Here is a 20,278-nt window from a genome sequence, read left to right on the forward strand (position 1 = left end):
GGCGGACTCCCCGGGGACTGTCGTCTCGCGCCACGTTCGTCCCTCTCCTCCACGCCGGGGGTATGAGGAATCAAAGCGAAAACAGCGAGACAAGTGGAGAGTTACGTGACGAGGAGATAACACAGAGATACGGGGAGAGAGATAAAGGATGATGAAAAAACGGCATTTCCCCGAAACAGGTGAACCAGGCTCCAGCTTCTTCATTTAAATTGCTTCTTGTTCTTGTTCCTTTGGTGTATGTTCTCAAGTTTGCCCAAATCATAATAGCAGAGAAGGGGAGGAAATTGCTCCATCGCAGACATGAATAGTAGCTCTATAATGGTACAGGGTGTCTACAGGTATCAGAGTGTTACATTTAAGACCTTTCAAGATGAATTTTCGGGCAACTGATCCCTGATTAAATAATGCAAAGTATCCGTACGTATAAAGGTTTTGGTGCAGGTTAGAGGTAAGTATTGGGTAGAAACAGGGCAGGTTATGAATCACATTATTATTTGTGGTTGAGCCGCGGCTGCAGACGGCAGCATGGCTGCCTTCCCCCGCGACGCCACAGCTGCCCCAAGTCAGCCGAATGAGAGCCAAGCATCTGACACAGGCAACCGCAGCACGCACAGACAGGGCTGAGGCCTCGTGGGAGCCCGGACGTCTCGGACATCTTGTCGTTCAAGTTTGATTAATATCAATGTGCATTTGGAGCAGAACTGTTGCAATTTTCCCGGAAGTAGAAGAACGTGGGCGCGACTTGATTCGTTTGTGAAGCGGGCATCCAGCGACCTGCGCCCTGTGGACTGCATAGACTTTGCTACACGTAGACCAGTGATACTCAAACCGTGGCTCACATAAGATATTACTGGTAGCCTAAAAAAAACGTATATTTTTGGGAAAAGGGAAAGGTTGAGAGTAGACGGACAACCCGAGCCGATGCTGTGTTCAATGGAAACTCTGAAAACTGTGACTTGTACTGCGTTTCACAATACCCCCAAAAACTATATTCGGTCACAGAAGGTGTTTTCACACCACAAGAAGTTCTAAGAACCTTGGATGGAACCGTCCCTTTCTTTCTTTGGGTCCTGTGATACAGGAGCGATCGTAATTGTTAAAACACGGTTCTTCAGGGACATCAGTGACGTAAAGTGCACGGTGAATGGTCCAGACATAAGTCCGTGGTGGTTGGACAAACACATGAGTCAGTGAAGCACCGGTAATGCTTGAAAACAATCTTAACAAAAAAAAAACAGAAAAGTATAAATAATCACAGAAAGCCGTCACCGTGTCATTATGTCGTGACGTCATCGTTGCCCGACACGGCACCAAGCGCTCGCCTGTCCGTCACTGAGAGTGCAGCCCGGTTTCCACGGACAACACAATTAGAAGTCCTGGTTTACAGGCAAACATAGACGGTTGTCTTAAAGACGGGAGGGTTGCGCTGTGTAGACCCTATAGTGGTTGCTCCGCAAGACGAGCAACCAGGAGAGAACCATCGGGAGCAGATGCAGCGTTCAATGTAAACTCGGAAAATCGTGCTGCGTTTCAGAGAACCTGGGAAACTGTAATACTGTACCTACCCAACACGACTAAACTGGACCCGTGTACTGCTGACTGCACCTATTATTATTATTATTATTATTATTATTATTATTATTATTATTATTATCGCTATATAGTAGTTTAGTTATTCCCTTTAGGTCAGATAGCAAGGTAAGTGACTTGACTAATTTTGACTGAATTATGTGGATGAATAAAATCAGACAGGTTGAAACTATGACCTCAGAAATTCTTAGTCTTAAATCAGTCTTAGTTTAAGACTATTTAATCACTTTTAAAGCCTAATATTTGTAAACAAACACAATATTTGGAGACATTTCGAGACTTTCAGGATATGGTACAGAACAAACCTGCTACTTGTTGGGTCAGTTTGTTTATGTTATTTCCCTTAATAATACAACAATACTATGGATGGTAATTGTCATGTGCACATGGCACATTTTTGTGTGTGTGTGTGTGTGTGTGTTGGGTTCTGTGCAAGTGTGCTCCTCAGCGTGCAGGCAGTGAAAACAAAGGCGGCGTCACATGCTTCTGTGCATCAGCAGCACGTGGCATTTCCACTAGATGAACTGATGAAATGTCTCCGACAGCAAGCACTGCGCGCGCTAAAAGTGGAACCGCGGCCTCCATGAGTGCGGACGATGACGCAGAGCGCACAGCATGTGGGCCCACGCCGCCACGCATACTCACATGTACACGTACACATCAGCACTGTGTTTACACCCACATCCAGTCGGAGAAAAACAGCCAAAAGCAGAGGAAACTTATTTTTAAGGAGCTGCATACGTCAATGTCAGTCTCCTCCGGGCGACTATCTTTATTGTGATATTCAGCTGAGGAGGCAGAGGGGGAGTGGGAAGAGAGAGAGAGAGAGAGAGAGAGAGAGAGAGAGGGAGGGAGAGAGAGGGGAGGAGAGAGGATGGATAGAGCCCCAGCCTCTCTCCTGCTTCTCCCAAATCTCCTCTACATTCAGACCGTGTGGTCAGCCAGTAGGCCTCGTAGGAGGATTGGGGCTACGATCAGAGAGAGAGAGAGCGCGAGAGAGAGAGAGAGAGAGAGAGAGGTTTTATTCATTCAGTTAATTGTGGTTGTCATCATTACTGTTGTTGTTGTTATTATAATTCTTTTTGTTGTTATTTATTTGGTTATTTATTTATCTATTTATTAATTTCATTATAGTTTTGCTGTCCTTACTTCATCATAGGTTCTATGTGATAGTATTTTTGTAATATATGTATTATTATTGTCTTGTAATGCTTTGGCAATGAAGGAATTTCTGTCATGCCAATAAAGGAGATTTGAGAGAGAGACAGAGAGAGACTATTATTAGAGACAGAGATTATTATTATTATTATTATTGTTATTATTATTATTATTATTATTATTATTATTATTATTATTAATAATAATAATAATAATAATAATAATAATAATGATAATAATAATGATAATAATAAAAAAAAACCATCATCATCATCATCATCATAATAATCAGGGTGACTTACGTTCTTTTTGGTAGCAAAAATATTTCTACATGAATATTAACTACATTGCCAACATCTCTCTCTCTCTCTCTCTCTCTCTCTCTCTGTCTCAAATCTCCTTTATTGGCATGACAAAAATTCCTTCATTGCCAAAGCATTACAAGACAATAATAATAATAATAATAATAATACCATTCATAAAAATTATAAATATTTTAAAAACCTACAGATAAAAATGATAATAATAAATAATATTGATAAAATGTGTAAACATTTGAAATATAATAATATTGATTGAAATAGAAAAGCAATATTTAAAAATAAAATAATAATAATATTAATAATAACCTATATTGTTATAGCACAGCTTTTCACAATCTCCTCTACATTTAAACCGCGTGGTCAGCCAGTAGTAGGAGGATTGGGGCTATGATTAGAGAGTGAGGGAGGGAGGGGGAGCGAGAGAGGGCGAGAGGGAGAGTGTGAGAGAGAGAGAGAGAGAGAGGGAGAGAAATACAGGGGATGGGTGAGGCCAGCTTTGCTTTGGCATTTGACCCTGGAAGCGGGTCAGCTGACCGTCATCCCGTGTCACCGTCACAATTGACACACAGACACAGCGTGGCGCCGTGTGCAGAATCCAGGTCAGCCCCGGAGAAAAGTCAGCGGAGAGATAACGGAGAGATGGAGGGGACGGAAGGGAAGGGGGGGTGAAAAAAAAAGGCTTAAGAGAAGTGGAGGAGAGACAGAGGGGGGGGGGGTGGATGGTGGGAAATATGTCTGTGTGTGAGAGGGTGGGAGGAGGCGGAGGAGAAGACAGAGAGAGAGAGAGCGCGCTGGAAATAGGGGGAAGAGGGTGGGGGCTGACGGAGGAGAGGGGAGGGGAGGAGAGGGGGGTCGGGGGGGGGGGTCAGGCCTACTTCTGTTGCCATGGCGACCACATCCAGATGCTGTCGCAGCAGTGAGGCCAGCGGGAGGAGCGAGGGAGGCTGTAGCTAGAGGAGGAGGAGTGAAAGGGGGGAGGGGGAAGAGGGAGAGAGAGAGAGAGAGAGAGAGAGAGGGAGAGAGGGCGGGGGAGAGGGGGAACGGAGCCCCCTTTGCTGTCTGAGCGGCGGCTAAAGCCATTGGCGGCGGTGCATTGTGGGAAGGGAGTGATTGGAGTAAACGAAGCGGTATGGAGGACGAGGCCCGTCTGCACGCCGAAAAGAGGGGGAGGAGGAGGAGGAGGGAGAGAGGTGGAGAGAAGGGGGATTCCTGGAAGGAGGGGTTGTTGCTACACGGAAGAGCTCGCCGGAGAACGGCGGCTCGGCCAATCGCACGGCAGCCATTTCTAATGTATATCGAGAAACTCAGTTTTTTTTCCATGGGCGGGGGACGCGGCGTGCGTCGAGGACGGGATTCGGGTGGAAAGCTCACGGAGGGTGTTTTTTTTTTGTTTTTTTCTCCCCCCCCTCCAACATCCACTGTGTGTCAGATAAGCATGAACGGGGTTACACGCGCCATGTGGCGGCGCTGCGATATTCTAATTAATATGCTAATCCAAATAGGATTTCTGAAATCCATGTGTCTTGTGGATGGAGTGGACCGGGAGTCTGTTCGCCCTAATGCGTGTCGCGCCCACCCAACTGAACTGTAAGTCAAAGCTAGTTGGCGCGCTTAGAAGCTAATGCAAGATTAAAGATTATATACTGGGTTTTTTGGGGGGTTTTTTTGGAGGGGGGGGGTAGTTATTTTTATTTTGTGAACCTGACAGCAACATCAGCACATTAAATGCACGGTTGAATAAAGGCGGGGAAATGAACTGTGTAAACAGAGTTAAGTGAAATGGAATTTGTATGGAGAAGAACATCTCATTTCCCTCCAATGATGCGTTGAATAAACGAGAAAACTTGGAAGAGTAAGACCCAGATTAGGCCTAAATTAAGGCTAAATCACACTTTTGATCCAGACTAAATGAAATGCCCTTTCTCAGTCACGGTTTACAATAGTGTCAGACTTGCCCTAGTCTCGGTTAAAAAAAAAAAATCTGATTTCCAGAAGGAGGATTAGAGGTAACCTAGGTCTAAATGAAGGTTTAAAATACATTTTTGGCTTAAAGGTTGTGGTCTCCAGGTGGACCAGGTTGATCTGGACTGAGACCAGCACCAAGACCAGACAAGAAGGAGCTGACCAGTCCTTCATCACCTGAATCTAGGACCTCCTAGTCTACAATGAAGCACATTTTAAGAAAATTTTAATTCTTAAATTCTGGATGAATATAAGTAGAATTGCGCTTAGTCCTGATTTCCATTAAACCCCGTCTGCAAAACCGCCCAAAAGTGTGCAAATCAGACGTATTTTCAGGTTTTCTTCACTTAGGTTTTAGACTAGAGAGAAAATATAATCTAGGCAGGGAGTGCCAAAATATGCCTTTCATACACAGTCCCTCATGACCATTGCAGTTTATTCCATCCCAGGAGATTGATGCAGAATAGTGACGTGGGGGCCACACTGAAATGGAAGCGCTTTTATACAAAGCATTGGCAATATGTCACGACAACAAGCAATAATACTAGATTTAAAAAATGCAGGCCTTTGTTGAACTGAACTGTTTGAACTGAGCTTGACTGGGTCAAATTATCCAGCTGGTTTTGAGAAAATGTGCCTTCAGCTCCAAACACAATCTCTTACAACAGCTCATTTAAAGACAGATCTCTCACTTTCTACACTTCCTGACTTTAATTGCAAAGTTATGGCGGGTGTTTCAAGTATGTCTTAATGTTCCCTATGCTCGCCATTAGAGCTCAGCCTTTTATGTTCAAATAGATTACGCACGTATTTTCGACAAACATACAAAGCACATGCATGGAAATGAACACGCATTCCTGAATTGTATCCCTCTGCGGCGTCTCGGTTCATAGAACAACACCTCTGTTGGATCCCGCTCACATTTTAAAGAGCTAATTAAACCTAAACAAAGTTCATTGTCAGTTAGTTTGTCCTCCGTCACAGGGAATAGGCGGAGAATCAATTTTGCTCCGGGACGCGTTGGCGTTTTGCCAACACGGGGTCCTTAAACTCACAACCTCCAGTTGAAAGGCCATTGTCGTAGCCCTGCCGCCTAAAAATCTCCCATTACCACTCGAATGATATGCACTGTAATTCAAATTTTATCGCCGCAGTTCTGTCCCCACCAACCACTCTGATCCTCTCTGCGTGCCTCGGGGGGGGGGGGAGACTGAAAAAACCCTAAGGAGAAAAAAACAACTCAAAAAGCGCAGCTCCCCGACTCTTCCTGACGGGGTTCCACGTCGAGGGCCACATCCGCCCCGTACGGCGACCGCGTGCCCTTGAATGAGCCGCCTCTTTACCTGCCGCCCTGCCAGCTCACCTCCTCGCTTTACCCCCACACTGGCTCTACCGCGCCGCTGCCATCTGTCTGCGGCGCGGCGCCCGCAGGCCCTGCCAGTCTCGCCGGCAGGGGGAGGAGGAGGAGGAGGAGGAGGAGGAGGAGAGTAGAGCTTGGGAAAGATGGAAAAGAAGACAAGAAGAGCGTGAGGAAGGGAAAGAATGAATGGAGCCTACGAGAGAGAGCAGCATGAAAAGGAGGAAGAAGCCTCATGAATGAATTAGGGTGACAGAGGGGGCGTCTGCTCTACGGTTTAAAGTGGTAATCCGTACGATTATTTTGTTCCAAAAAAATCCCATATTTAATACTTTAACGAGTTGGTACTTTTCAACAAACAGCCATTCAATGTGGTCACGTTATGCACGTGCTCTTCTGCATGGATATGATCTTCTAATTATTGGTGGTGGGGTCCGCCACACGCAAGAAGCGAAAGGCAGCCACTGTGACTGAATCTTGTTCGGTAAACTGTCGATGAACATTCACAAAAAAAAAAGAACAACAATTAACCACCTTCAGTGACCAAGAAAAGAAAACACTGCATCCTTGAACGGTCTGTGACTTGTCCCACCGTAACCCACTCAGCGCAGAGGATCTCACGGATCGCCGCTCTGAGCGAAAAAGACAAAAATAAACCGCCTTCGCGGGATGACTTCCAAGCGTGTGAAAAGCGGCGCACACTCAACAGCACACAAACAACTTGACGGGTTCCTCGCTCGTCATTCGTGAATATTCTCACAAACTTTTTTACCGTCCAAAAGAATCTCTGAGCCTCGTCATTCACTTTGGTATCTACACACTACACTTTTTCCAAAACGCCGCTGTACCAACAGAGTTATGGAAACAGCCTCTTAAAGAAGTTTTTGGAAAGTATTTAAATTAAAAGTAGTTATCATGTAAATCTTAGAAAATCTAGCCATCTTGAATATACAATTTCAAGGGATTATAATACATAGGAAACCTCACCTCCGCAGAACCAGCACAGGCTCAGGGAGATGAGCCTGTTTTTAATTGGCATCAGCAAAAAAATAAAAAATAAAAAAAAGAGCGATATAACATAAATGACACAATAAATAATACTCCCCATGATGAGGCGCAGCCCGTCATTATATCGATAAGTGCTTCACTTACATGGAAAACATCCACAAGCTGTAATGGCCTTTTTCAGCCTGTTGTGCTGCAGGTGTTTTTTCCTCTGGCTCCTCCTGCACACTAGCCCTTGTTTTAAGTGGTTATCAGGGGTGTTTGAGACAAATTCCGTGCACGTGGATCCTCATGAAGCGCCGGACCGCCAACACCCCACCTAAGACCCGACGGAGGTGACGCAGAGCTTTCTCGGGTTTTTGAGTTTTTCGGTAAATAACACTCTTCCATTCTTTCCGGGGAGACACGTCGCTTTGGAGCGGCGCAGAGGCCTCCAAAGGTCGAGCTACTGGCTCATTAAAGTGATTACTGACTCGGTGTGAAGTGAGGCTCCGATGTGTTGACTGATGGTGGCGTAGAGAGAGAGAGAGAGAGAGAGAGAAGAGAGAGAGAGAGAGAGAGAAGAGAGAGAGAGAGAGAGAGACGGAGAGATGCTGTCAGCCAATGGGAAACGCCTGAGGGTCTTCGTTGTCACCATATGTTGGTGCTGAGAACGAGGACGAGGGGGTGGCTTTGGCGCGGAGACCGGCTAAGTCATGCTGCGGCACGAACACGGAGAGGGAGGAATCTGGTTCATTCTCAGCATCTTCTCACAATATCAAATGACCTTTTTCCAACTTTTTCAGCATCAGCATCACACATAGTAGATCGCTCGCACACTCGCACATTAATTCATACGCCCGCACAAACTTTACACACACACACACACACACACACACACACACTTCCCACACATGACACGGTGACATTTCACCCTCAAAATAAAGCGCCCGGCAGCCTCCTGTAGTGCCCCATAAAGCGCCCGTCTCTGGCGTTCCTGCTAAAAGTGCCTCTGGTGTCACCCACTCGGCAGAGCAAACAGCAGTCACCTGGCCGTGAGAAGACTTGGCTTCTACGCCGCGGCCAAAATAAAGAAGAAGCAGAGGAAGAAAATACCTCGCGGGGGGGGGGGGGGTCACGGCCTTCCTCGTTTTAAGTTTTGGACCAAATCCGCCAACGTCCATAAATTCAAGTCTCATTCTGCTCCATCGAGAAGCTCCCTCTAATTAAGTAATGGAAACCTTGGTGCCGTTCGCCTCTTAGTATGTTGGGCCTTTTTCTATCATTAATCACATTAGTTGCAAGAATTGGCAGATTCAAATGGACTTATCCGGCTCCCTCTGGAACCCCGTAAGAGCCGAGAGAGCCTTTTTTTTTTTCTGGCGGCGGTGTAAGTAATGGTAAAAGTATAGCCTCTGACCTTGCTGACTAAAAGGTGGCATGAGGCCTAGTTATTAGAGAGAGCGTCTCAAAGCCAGCGAGCCGAGGCTCCAATGCCACGGTCGCAAAACTGTCCAGCCGCCACCTGTCCTTGTATCTCACTTTGATTCACTCTGAAAGTGCCTCCGGATGCGAACGCCAGCTGAAGGCTTCAGCACAAAATATAAATCGAAGTTGTTTTGGAGGCTCCAGACGCCTGGACGCAGCCAGGAACTCACCGGCGTCTCTTCACTGGGGCGGAGGTGTTTCCACCGAGTGGAGCTCATTATAGACTCCGGCTGCGCAGGATCAGGTGGGTGTGTGACTGTGTGTAATTCAGTGCTGTTATTCCCATTGATTTAGGTCAGAGCCTGAAAGATTCATATAAAGCGTACTGTGTGTGTGCACAACAGAGAGAGGGAAAGAAAGAGAGAGAGAGGGGGAGAGAGGAGTGGAAGGGAGGGAAAGAGGGATATGTGACAGTAAGTACAGTAGTCCCAGCCTCCACTGTGTGCGTCTGTGTACATTAAGACACTTGGTGATTAAGCGTGTGTGTGTGTGTGTGTGTGTGTGTGTGTGTGTGTGTGTGTGTGTGTGTGTGTGTGTGTGTGTGTGTGTGTGTATCCATCCATGGCTGATGGCTCCCTTCCATTGGGCCCCCCTGACTCGACAGGGAGGAGAGCGCCTCATGGTCTCCAGGCAGAAATTCAAAGGGAGGTGCAGCGAGGAACACAGCAAATCTCTGCTGTTAGCTCAGCGAGCACTGAGGGTTCCAAGCACCACCATCGCACCGTTCCCTCAAATCAAACAGCACGCCGCTTTAAACGTCCGAATCAACAGAGCGCTTAAACTTGCCGTCACTTCCCCAAGAAGACATAGCCGAGCCTCAAGCAGTTCTGGTTTTATTTGGTGCTTACTATTATGCAACGTTCACAAATCGCAATCATTTTTGGTCGCAACAATCACAAAGAGCTCTGCAAATGAAATTCCGGAGTGACTGAAATAGTAATGGATACATTCCCTGGGAAATGGCAGTCAGGATAATTCCCGCTGAGGTGAGTCGTAGCGTAGAGTTCCATTTGCGTTACTGCGTGCCGGGGGGGAAATATCAATCTGGCATGCATTGTTTTGATGACATCGCAGGAAGCCGCTGCAATTATCTTGTGTTGGAGCCGCACAGCCGTGGTTTCCAGCCAGGCTGAGCAGCCGCCAGCAGCTCAGCATCTGAGCACAAAACATTCTGACAAAAGCCTGCGCGCCAACTGTCCACAACAACCTGTTGTCCAACTGTCCACAACAATGTGTTGTCCAACTGTCCACAACAACCTGTTGTCCAACTGTCCACAACAACCTGTTGTCCAACTGTCCACAACAACCTGTTGTCCAACTGTCCACAACAACCTTTTGTCCAACTGTCCACAAAAACCTGTTGTCCAACTGTCCACAACAACCTGTTATCCAACTGTCCACAACAATGTGTTGTCCAACTGTCCACAACAACCTGGCTTAAGGCGGACGCAGATGTCCAGCCCACGTTCACAACAAATGTCCAATCCATGACCATGTTACTTCATTATACCGTGTAATAAGAGATTCAAAAGTCGTGTCATGCATGTCCTGAGTGATGTGCTGAGCCATGAGCTTGCCTGTGTTAGGTGGACGTCCATGTTTACCCTTATCCTCCATATCCAAAGTTTACTGACCACAACAAGCTATGCTGGCTGGTTTTACTTAAGTGAAAGCTATATAAACGATCAAATATGGGATCCATTTGAACAAACTAATCTCATGGATTACCACTTTAATTTAACTCTAATGAAAGATAATTTTGCCATCACCAGAGGTCAACTTCTCAACAGTTGTTTCATTTTGTTCCGACTAGTGAAAAACATGGAATCAAGTCCTGTGTTGACTTTTGATTAAGTTAGATTTGCACGATAACAACCTGTGAATGTCATTTAAAGTTCTAATAAAAGATCAAGTCAAGTCATAATCAATAAACTAGAAAGATCTAAATTGATAATCTTGATGTTGTTTCATCTAGTTAAGGTCAATAATTAGGAAACGGTGCTCATTGTTGGCGCTGCTACGAATCCGCACTGAGAGGAAAAATATTTTATTAAGGGATTTGTATGTGATTAAACACTTCCAAATACCCATCATGAGATTAGGGGCCATACATCAGGTGGGCAGAAAGGGCAACAAATTCTCAATTACAAATATGTTGTGTCATGCTTTATGGGCATAAATGAGCATTGTGCATTCATTTCCAAATAACTGTGGTTCAAAAATAAACAGAGCGGGTTGAAGTATCAGGGTGACAGGGAGTGAGTATATTCCTGTTGACCACTGAACCCAGTGAGAAAAACACGTTTTCTGTGTGAAGCTTCAAAGGCCAAAGCCAAAAGCTGCTCTGTGCCACAGTGGGTTGAGGTGCCCAAAACGCTGCTGTCCACAGAGGACGAGCAGGTTAAGGCTTATTGTATCACCAGGGTTTAAAGAGAACGACTCAAAATTCTGCCCAACGGATTCAGGAACACAAAGCCTGAACGGAACCTTTCATCTTCAAAAGAGATTCGATTCGTCCCTCTTTAATGTGCTATCAAGCTCACACAATCTAGTCATCGTGACGGTAAATATAGCAGTAGAAATAATATAGAGATAGAATTACTGTATCAATTGAAATATACCAGCATGGTTTCTAAAGTGAAAATAAATGATGTGAAAAAATCATGAATCTGATCGTGAATGAATCATGAATGTTTCTGTTTGGTTGTCTAAGCCATCAGTTGGAAAGAGTTTGAGACAAATACTGACACTCAATATTGATGATCCAGCCGTATTTTAGGGATCATTATTGGTGCTTTCAGAAGATATTTACAACGAATAAATATTTAAAATGGGAATCAATAATTAGCTAAATAGATATCATGATCTGCTCGAACAGCTTTTATGATAAAACAGCCTTGAAAACAAAGAACCCAAATCCCAGATAAAAACTCATCTCATATCACAAATCGATATTAAAATGATATATCGGCCAGCCCTGATGTTATATATGTGCGGGTTGTACATCATGTTGTCGGAAAAAAATGCTAAAATGATTCTCTTCCCTGGTGGATCCAGAAACCAGTTGAGTCAGGGCCTTTCCAGCTCCGGGCCGCGCTCATCTGTAACCCGGGCGCTGTCCGCGGTGCTGACAATAAGCTCTCCAACCTTTCACACATTCCTACACTGGATGCCCCCACCCCACCCCACCCCACCCCTCCCCTCTCTCTCTCTCTCTCTCTCTCTCTCTCTATCCCTGGCTCTCTCCTTGTACCGTGCCTCTCACGACGAAAAGAGAAAGCCTAAACGGGTGCTCTTTCTCTTCGGGACCCGCATGCACTCCCACTCCACTCGGGCCGGGGATGAAATGAATAGCCGCGATTCATTTCCTTCTTACCGCCCATGCCGCCATCTGATCGCTCTGTGTATTTAATTTAGCGTCTCCCGAGAGGCACCGGGCAGAGATGTTCAATAAAGCTGGAGTGGCGTAAAGTGCCTATAAAGCCGACAGTTATTCCCCCTCTTGGAGCTCCTCACACCTCGTCCGTCCGTCCGTCCGTCTGTCCGGCCGGCCGGCTCCAGCCCTCTGCAGTGCCAACCCCCCAGTGTGAAGCGGGTACAGTTACTCTTTCCCTTCCCCTGCTCTCCCCTCCGCACACCCCGCTCCATCAGTCCACCTCTACTCTATCCCTGCTTCCATTCGGCGGCTCATCGGCGCTTGCGTTGGATGAAACAAACGCATTTCAGCTGTGAAATCGCCGAAGACATATGACTGACAGTGAAAATGAGGCGCTGTGTGTTTTATGCATCATTGTTTTCCTCCGATACAGTTTCGGCGAGAAGGTAGAGTTAGTGCAGCGCGAGGCGGACTCACAGGGCCGACGCCTCGCTGTTAACGACTCCCACAGAACATCCATCATCCACAGGAGCCAGTTAGCGAAGGACGACTTCTTGGCTCCCTTTCAACAGATGCTGCCTCTTCCTCGTCTCCTGCTCCCCTGTTTCTCTCTCTCTCTCTCTCTCTCTCTCCTCTCGGAGCGAGTCCCTCTCATTCCTCGGTTTGCTACGCGGCCTCTCGTTTCTTTATCTGTTCTGTCTCAGCGTCCCCGGGGGGGTTTGCCTCGCGACGACTAGCTGAACGCCGCTTAACCAGAGCAGTTAAAGGTTAAATGGCTCCATTACCTGCAGCCTCAACGTCCGAGGCCTCTGACAGGTGTTTGGAGCTACTCGGGTCCCAGTTCTCCGGTCTCCAAGGGCTGTCTGTTCAACTGCCTGACTGCCTCTTCTACCCGCTCCGGCACATTTCGGCTGTGATTTATTTTTATTTCCTTGTTGCAACGGCACAGACCTGTGAGTTTTCCAACACATCGCTGCATACGTCGATGCACAAAGCAAAAAAAAAACACAGACATGCCGATGCATGTGGCTACATGCGCTCACACACACATACTGTATATATATATATATACTGCATATACGCAACAGAAGAAGTCTTCTTCTTCTTCTTCTCCTTTGGGCTGCTCCCGTTAGGGGTTGCCACAGCGGATCATCCGCCTCCAATACCCTCTGTTCTGCGCATCTTCCTCCCTTACATGGCCCAAAAACTGTTAACTGCTTTAATCTGCTCCCACATCCGCAGGGCCCGGGGCCTGACGGCATCCAAATGCTGCTTATCCCCATACCCTGGCGACTGCTCTTGAATGTGGCGGTACAAGGCGTGGCCATGTTAGACACAGATTACAAGTCAAGAATTTCTCATGGAAATTCTTATAAAGCTATTATATAAGGCGTCGTTGGGCACACAGCCAATTTAATACCAGAACAGCAGGTGAAGCAGATGTTCCACCGGCGGGCCGGTTTGGGTGATCAGTAGCAATAACCACCATCATCCTACATTTCATGTACGGAAAATTTACTATAAATCTTACAGGTACGCAGAAACGTTAATCCATAAAGTTAATGGAGAATGAAGGGATCGGACAGGGCACATAAACTTCGGTCGAGGTCTACAGCACAGATCTGTATGACTGTGTTAATGGGACCGTATTGAAAAAAAATACACACAGACAACCCCCGTGTGGGGCAGACAACAGTCAGGCTTACCTACAGCAATGAATAATAAAGATAGGTAAAAGTTTTATGAAGGTAGTAGCAGATATTGTGTTCGGCAGCCAGGAAAGCGCTCTGGAGCAGCCTGGTGTCTCCCCAGTGTCTGTGGGGAAAGTGCAGAGTGCGGGCAGGAGCTGAACGGCTTTGCTTTGGGATGAGCTTATATGAACAGTAGACCCCTGATGTGACAATTAATAATAAAGAATAGCGGAGCTACAAGTACTACAAACAGGTCGCCTACACACGGAGAGCAGTGATGAACGGCTTGTACCCAAAACGCCAGAATCCAGTAAATCACAACTCTGAGCCAAAAATACAAAGCGCTTCGTTTGCACTGGTTTACACGGGGTGGACTGCATTGGGCATCGTGGGGAGGAAAACAAACCCTTCCGTTCTTGATAATATTTCTTTTTTCTCGCTTTTATTGAGTTTTTATTGAGTATCCATAAAGATATAAACGGAATAGGACATCCACATACGAAACACAAGAAATAATACAGCAAGATACACAAACAAATAAAATAAATAAATACATCAAGAATACAGGGAGCAGTTGTTTGGAAAGATTTCAATATTCACACAGATATGAGGCATTATGTGCATGTATGCATAATGATGCATCAATGTTTGTGGTTGTTATAGATCGGTGATTCCCAACCTAGGGTGCCCGAACCCCACAGGAGGTCGCCAGAGATCGCAGGGGGGGTTGCAAGACCTCGGACGATTTGAAGCACGGTTTTATTTAGGGGGGTCTCTGAGGTAAGAAAGGGGCTGGAGCCCCCTGGTATGTGGTTCAGTTGCTGCATCTTCATCTAACCTCTAACTAAACCATCCCCTCATCCTCCCAGGCTCTCCTTTGTCCTTGTAAATGTTTGTGCGAAACCATAATTCACCTCCTGTATCTTCTATATATGTTTTCATTTCATCGTCTCCATCTACACAGAGACCGTGGCGGAGGAGAAGTACATCCCTCTCCCTTTTCACTCAGTCACACAAGTGATGACTCACATCCGTGCCTGGTCCATTAATTACCCTGCGATGGCGTCCAGTGCCAGCTTGACGTGGATCGGCCTCCTGAGTGGCTGACGTGAGGTCAGGGACAGCTCAACGGAGCCCCAGCGGCACGCTGGGACGGCAGAGCCGCGGCCACTAAAGAATGGGAGGCGGGACGTTGTGAGGGGTAAGCTAAGCCAATGGTCAAAGAGAGGAAGTCAATAAAACCTACCGAGTGTTGGCGAGCAAAACGCGAGCTCTGGAAATAGGAAACAAAGGTTTGATGGTTGAAAACGGTGGAACCTGACAGGAAAGAGAAGACTATGACTGAATGATAGAAAGAAAGAAAGAATGAAAGAATGAATGAATGAATGAATGAATGAATGAATGAATGAATGAATGAATGAATGAATGAATGCATGAAAAGGTGAAACAGTTAGTGAGCTGATGAGATAATGGAGAATGGTGTGAATGGCACTAAGAGTGTGTTTTACTGAGATAGATAGAGAGAGAGACAGATAGATAGATAGATAGATAGATAGATAGATAGATAGATAGATAGATAGATAGATAGATAGATAGATAGATAGATAGATAGATAGATAGATAGATAGATAGATAGATAGATGGATGGATGTATGGATGGATAGAGTGACTGACTGACTGACTGACTGACTGACTGACTGACTGACTGACTGACTGACTGACTGACAGACAAATAGATAGACAGATAGATAGATATACAGATAGTTAGATAGATACGCTGAGCTGGAGCTAGAGGTGGTAAGAGCTGTGGACCCACGGGTCTCTTTCATAAAAACAAAATGACACACACACACACGCACGCAAGCGCACGCAGGCGTAAGGAGGCGCACGCAGGCGCACACACACGCACACACACACACACACACACACACACGCACACACACACACACACACACACACACACACACACACACACACACACACACACACACACACACACACACACACACACATCACATCAACGAACTTCCCCCAAACCTCAGACCCTTGTCTCAGGACCAAAGCAGCAACAGTGCAACAAGACAACAATACCTGTTAATAACTTGTCTCCTCTCGATCTTTCCTCATGTGCTTCAGTCCTGCAGCCGGTGTTCCGGTGAGAGGATGAGGAGATCATCCTTTGCACTTCATCCTTCGACCCTCCTCGCTGCTGTGTCCGCAGGACCCTGGATCCCTTCCAGCCGCGTCGGCAGCATTATTTCACAAGTAGCAGTTTGGGAGAACTTCCCACTGTTCCCACTGTTCTGTGGGAGGTGGGGTGTTGGTTCTGCCAGGCTTCCTGTTAACTCCATCCTCTTCATGACTGAAAGATGTTCTCTGGTCCCAAAGAATTGTCCCAGAGGAGCTGTAACAGAATTGCACGAGCCCTTGATGGAGCAAATTCTAGCTCCCGGTCACTTCATCGATTACTGATAGTCTACTGTATATTGTACAATAGTCCATTTTTCATTTTTATTTGCATGTTCCATCTCAACCTACTTTACATTTTAGTCACAAGTATCAGGTGAGATTATGTGAAAATATTAAGTAATATTTATTATTATTATTATTATTATTATTATTTAATATTTATTTATGATGTATATTGGATCGAGTTGCAGTGCAACAAAGTGTGGTTCCCTCTGAGCCGCAACTTTAAACCACAGCGCGGTAAATAGACCTTCCAGATCGTCTTCGAGGCCTCCGAGTGTGGCCCGACAACAAAGCCTCCTCCGGATCAGTGTCTGTCAGCTTAAGGTTGTTGAGAAACCCTCGACGGAACGGAATTTACAAACTTAAAATTGTCGTCGCGGTGCCATCTGCCTCTGCAAGGTCTCCAGAGCAGACTCCCCGGCTCTCTGTCTACCTGCTGCCGCTCTTCAAACCTGCCTTTCAAGTTCAAAATATACAACTGTCATTCATGAATGTTTGGACTTAAAACGCAAAAATATGTCTGTGTGGATATAATTTGTAATCAGTCAAGCGTCTAATTAAAAGTGCAGTTCACCCTTCTCATTTTGAAGTTGACCTAAGTCGATACTTGTATGGAAAAATTATCTATGAATGAATGAATGAATGGTTGAATGAAACACTACCATCAGATTCGGTTGAAATAGAGCAGTAGCACAACTTGAAACTCCCGAAAGCAATCTCAAGGCCAAGATCAAATCTGTTTGTATAAGGACAGTGTTTGAAGATGAGCGGACCTATGGAGCCCCAGAGGTAGATGGCGGAGGGACCGCTCCGCGATTGCCTTTAACCGTGAAGATATCATATCTAAACAGTAAAGCACCAGTGCGGCTTTGTGCAACTTAAACCACATTCCCGCTATGATCAAAACTTTGTTCAACGGGAGGCATATTGAGAAAGACACACCTGATCAAAAATTGCTGGAATGTTGTCGTAATCCAGACCCGACCACTCGAGGAGGCTTCACCCGCAAGAGCCCTCGCTCGGGACTCAGAGAGAGTCATTGTCGAGGCTAATTTGCCGCCGTAAGAAGGGTTTGATAACCCCTTGTTAGCCAGCGACGTCCACTGATTCCTGCTCTGCTCGATGCCCCTGCTGCCGCTGCTGATGGCAGATCTAAGAGGATTATCCAGGTATCACAGGGATGGGTGAGCGACTCCGGACGCTGGTCAGGCTGGAGTGCAGTCGGGGCTGGATCTCCTTTCGACCGGACAGACCTAGTCGAAGGCTCGGATGCCGTCGCTACACTTGCACCTAGAAGACCATGGGGCAGACACTGAAATCCCCCTAAAAAAGAATACATTCATAATAACGTAAGTGTTTCCTAGGCACACCTACATCCACAAAGGCAATAAAAATGCATCTGGATCGGCCCCTCAGGGCCGCAAATTACAGGTTTTCATCTTAATGAAGCATCTGAATGTTATTGACACTTCTTGCTTCACATATTCCTGTTCAAATTCCCCTGCCTATGGCATTCCTGGGGCCCAGCTACTCCAAGCTTCCTGCAAAGACCGACTAAATGTTCCCAGGTTGCTGCTATAGGATAACAACGACACCTTTAGAGTGGAACCCCAGGGCAGGGCCCTCTCTCCGTCCGCCAGGCTTCAAGGTGTCCTCGTCGCACCACAACCTCGCCTGGCACTGCGCCGACAAAGTGTGACTACGAGCGAGAGTGACATTGTATTAGTGGGAAGAATCCAAAGCCACCCTTTCCTGAACAAACTAATTACCCAGTGGGTGGTTTTTATGTTGCTCCTCCATGTTGTCAGACCTCCAATCGGCTATTTTGTGATACGCCGCTGTATCATCAGACATCGCAGCCGAGGGGAGCTTCTACGGCAGGGAGGCACACAGTCCGAGAATAAGAGGATCTGGATGAACCGCGGATTGATTCCTGTTTTCCATGTGGTCATGTGCAGCTGCTGTCTGGCCGTGCTCCTATACGCGCCTTTCTCCAGCTGTGAGTAAGTGGATGAATACAGTGTCAGCCTCTGCAGCTGCAAGGGCCACAGTCAGAAAGAAAAAAAAAAAAAGACTTGGTAATCCTTTGGCAAAGATGGGCGTCCCAGACGTTAACACAGTGACAATCCACACACAAGGGGGCAGACAATGTGTACTTTGGGTCACCAGACACTGATGATCCTCGTCAATGACTGTATTTACACAGCTTCTCGTTACAAAAGCTATTTCTAATTTGCATCGATAGACAAAACACAGGACAGTACCCATTGGAGATAATGATGCCCTTGCAAAAGACTGTCAACCTAGTCAAATATTGATATTCATATTTCCAGATGGGCTCAGCAATCAGCGCCCCAGCGGCTGAAGTGTCGACGCTTTATGTTGCTTTACCGCGTGTGTCGAGAGCCCGGTCAGACATTTTCACATCCAGGCATGTGTGAATTAAACCAGCTAGGAGGCTGAAGACCATGCAGCGAGTTAGAGGTGTCCTTTGGCCACGCTGATGAGAGGGGGGAGAAAAGTGTGAGCCTGGAGAAAAAAAAAACACGGGGACCTGTGCAGGTTTAAAGGTGGATGACCCCCGGAGCACTTTGCACAAGCATCCTCCATGTGGGTCCTGCTCTGCTTGCGTGGGCGGAAACAGTGAATGGTTCTCAAACCCACGCAACATGATCAGAAATAGCTTACCAACACATCAAACTAGGATAGTAGCACTAGCAGCACAAACGGTTCATACGAAAGGCTTAATGTGTCCCGAGTGGAGAAAAGGCATTGATTATGCATTTTATTTAGAAAATACTATGACAAAATCTTTTTTTCAAGTGATTGACATGATTGGTCCCTAATTATGTAGCATATTAATGGGAAATGCATCCATGAATCCTACTGTATATGGATGATGGACCGCCCTAGAGCAAACCAACTCTCCACACCTGCACGATCCGCGCTATAGTGAATTGACCGGTGGGGAGCGTGGATACACAGCGCTGGAGGCCTGAGCACCTTTACGTCACGTGGGAGGCAGAGGCATTGATCGTGGTGCTGTGCTCCGTTCAGCACCACGGCCAGTTGACACTGCCGTGACTGGACACTGCGTGGACCTTGAGATATGGTGTCGCTTGCCCGCGGAGGTGCATATGCAACGGTGAAAGACCAATAGAGGAGAGCAAACCGCGAACGACCGCCAGCCCACTGTGCAGACTGACGACAGACCGCGCGGGTACACCTCCCGACACCGAGACACAAATAATAGAGTGGATGATATAATATATGTGCAAAAGTTTGAGGCTTGCAGGAAAAACACAGAAGATTGCTCGAGGCGATCAGTGCGTGGTCCGTAACTCCCCGACGCGCTACAGGCACCTTTACAACGCGCACATTTGGACGCGCATGCTTCCATTCATTTAAGCGGATGCTGGATGGAACACACTCCCTCCCAGTTTCCGTGTCGTTCCCTCATTTTTGCAGCCAATCTTTATTATTATTTTTGTTCTTTTTGTTATTGTGTTGAATTATTACCATCCCCAGTGTCCCAAAAAACCCCGCTGTGCGGTGAATGGGATGGATGGATGGGTGGATGGACGAATTGACGGATGGATGCCTCAATGGAAACCGCTGCATCTCCAAAACAAGCTGCATCCCACGAAAACCTCACATGATTTAAAAGAAAAAAAAACCAACAAAAACAACAACAACAACAACAACAACGACAACAACAAAACAACAACAACACAGAAAACATCCAGGCAACGAATAAAGTGTTATTCTTACCTGCGCTGTGCACTAATTCGATGCCGGATTCGGTGAGTATGTTCGGGTCACTCAGAGATCTGCCTCGCTGCAGAACGCAGCCGTCTATTCCATCCGAGGTAGCCAT

General features: G+C 46.4%; 1 protein-coding gene across 1 annotated transcript in view; it reads right to left on the reverse strand.

Annotated features, from left to right (window-relative positions):
• The window catches only part of phactr3a (phosphatase and actin regulator 3a), a gene marked incomplete at its 5' end in the record, with an annotated part of 37,071 nt that extends 16,793 nt beyond the window's left edge, over positions 1-20,278 (reverse strand). Inside the window, one exon of the mRNA XM_080016019.1 lies at positions 20,173-20,278. Within this exon, the coding sequence (XP_079872145.1) occupies positions 20,173-20,278 (106 nt within the window). The remainder of the gene's footprint in view (positions 1-20,172) is intronic.

The sequence above is a fragment of the Zeus faber genome, assembly GCF_960531495.2.
Source record: "Zeus faber genome assembly, chromosome: 15".
NCBI lineage: Eukaryota > Metazoa > Chordata > Actinopteri > Zeiformes > Zeidae > Zeus > Zeus faber.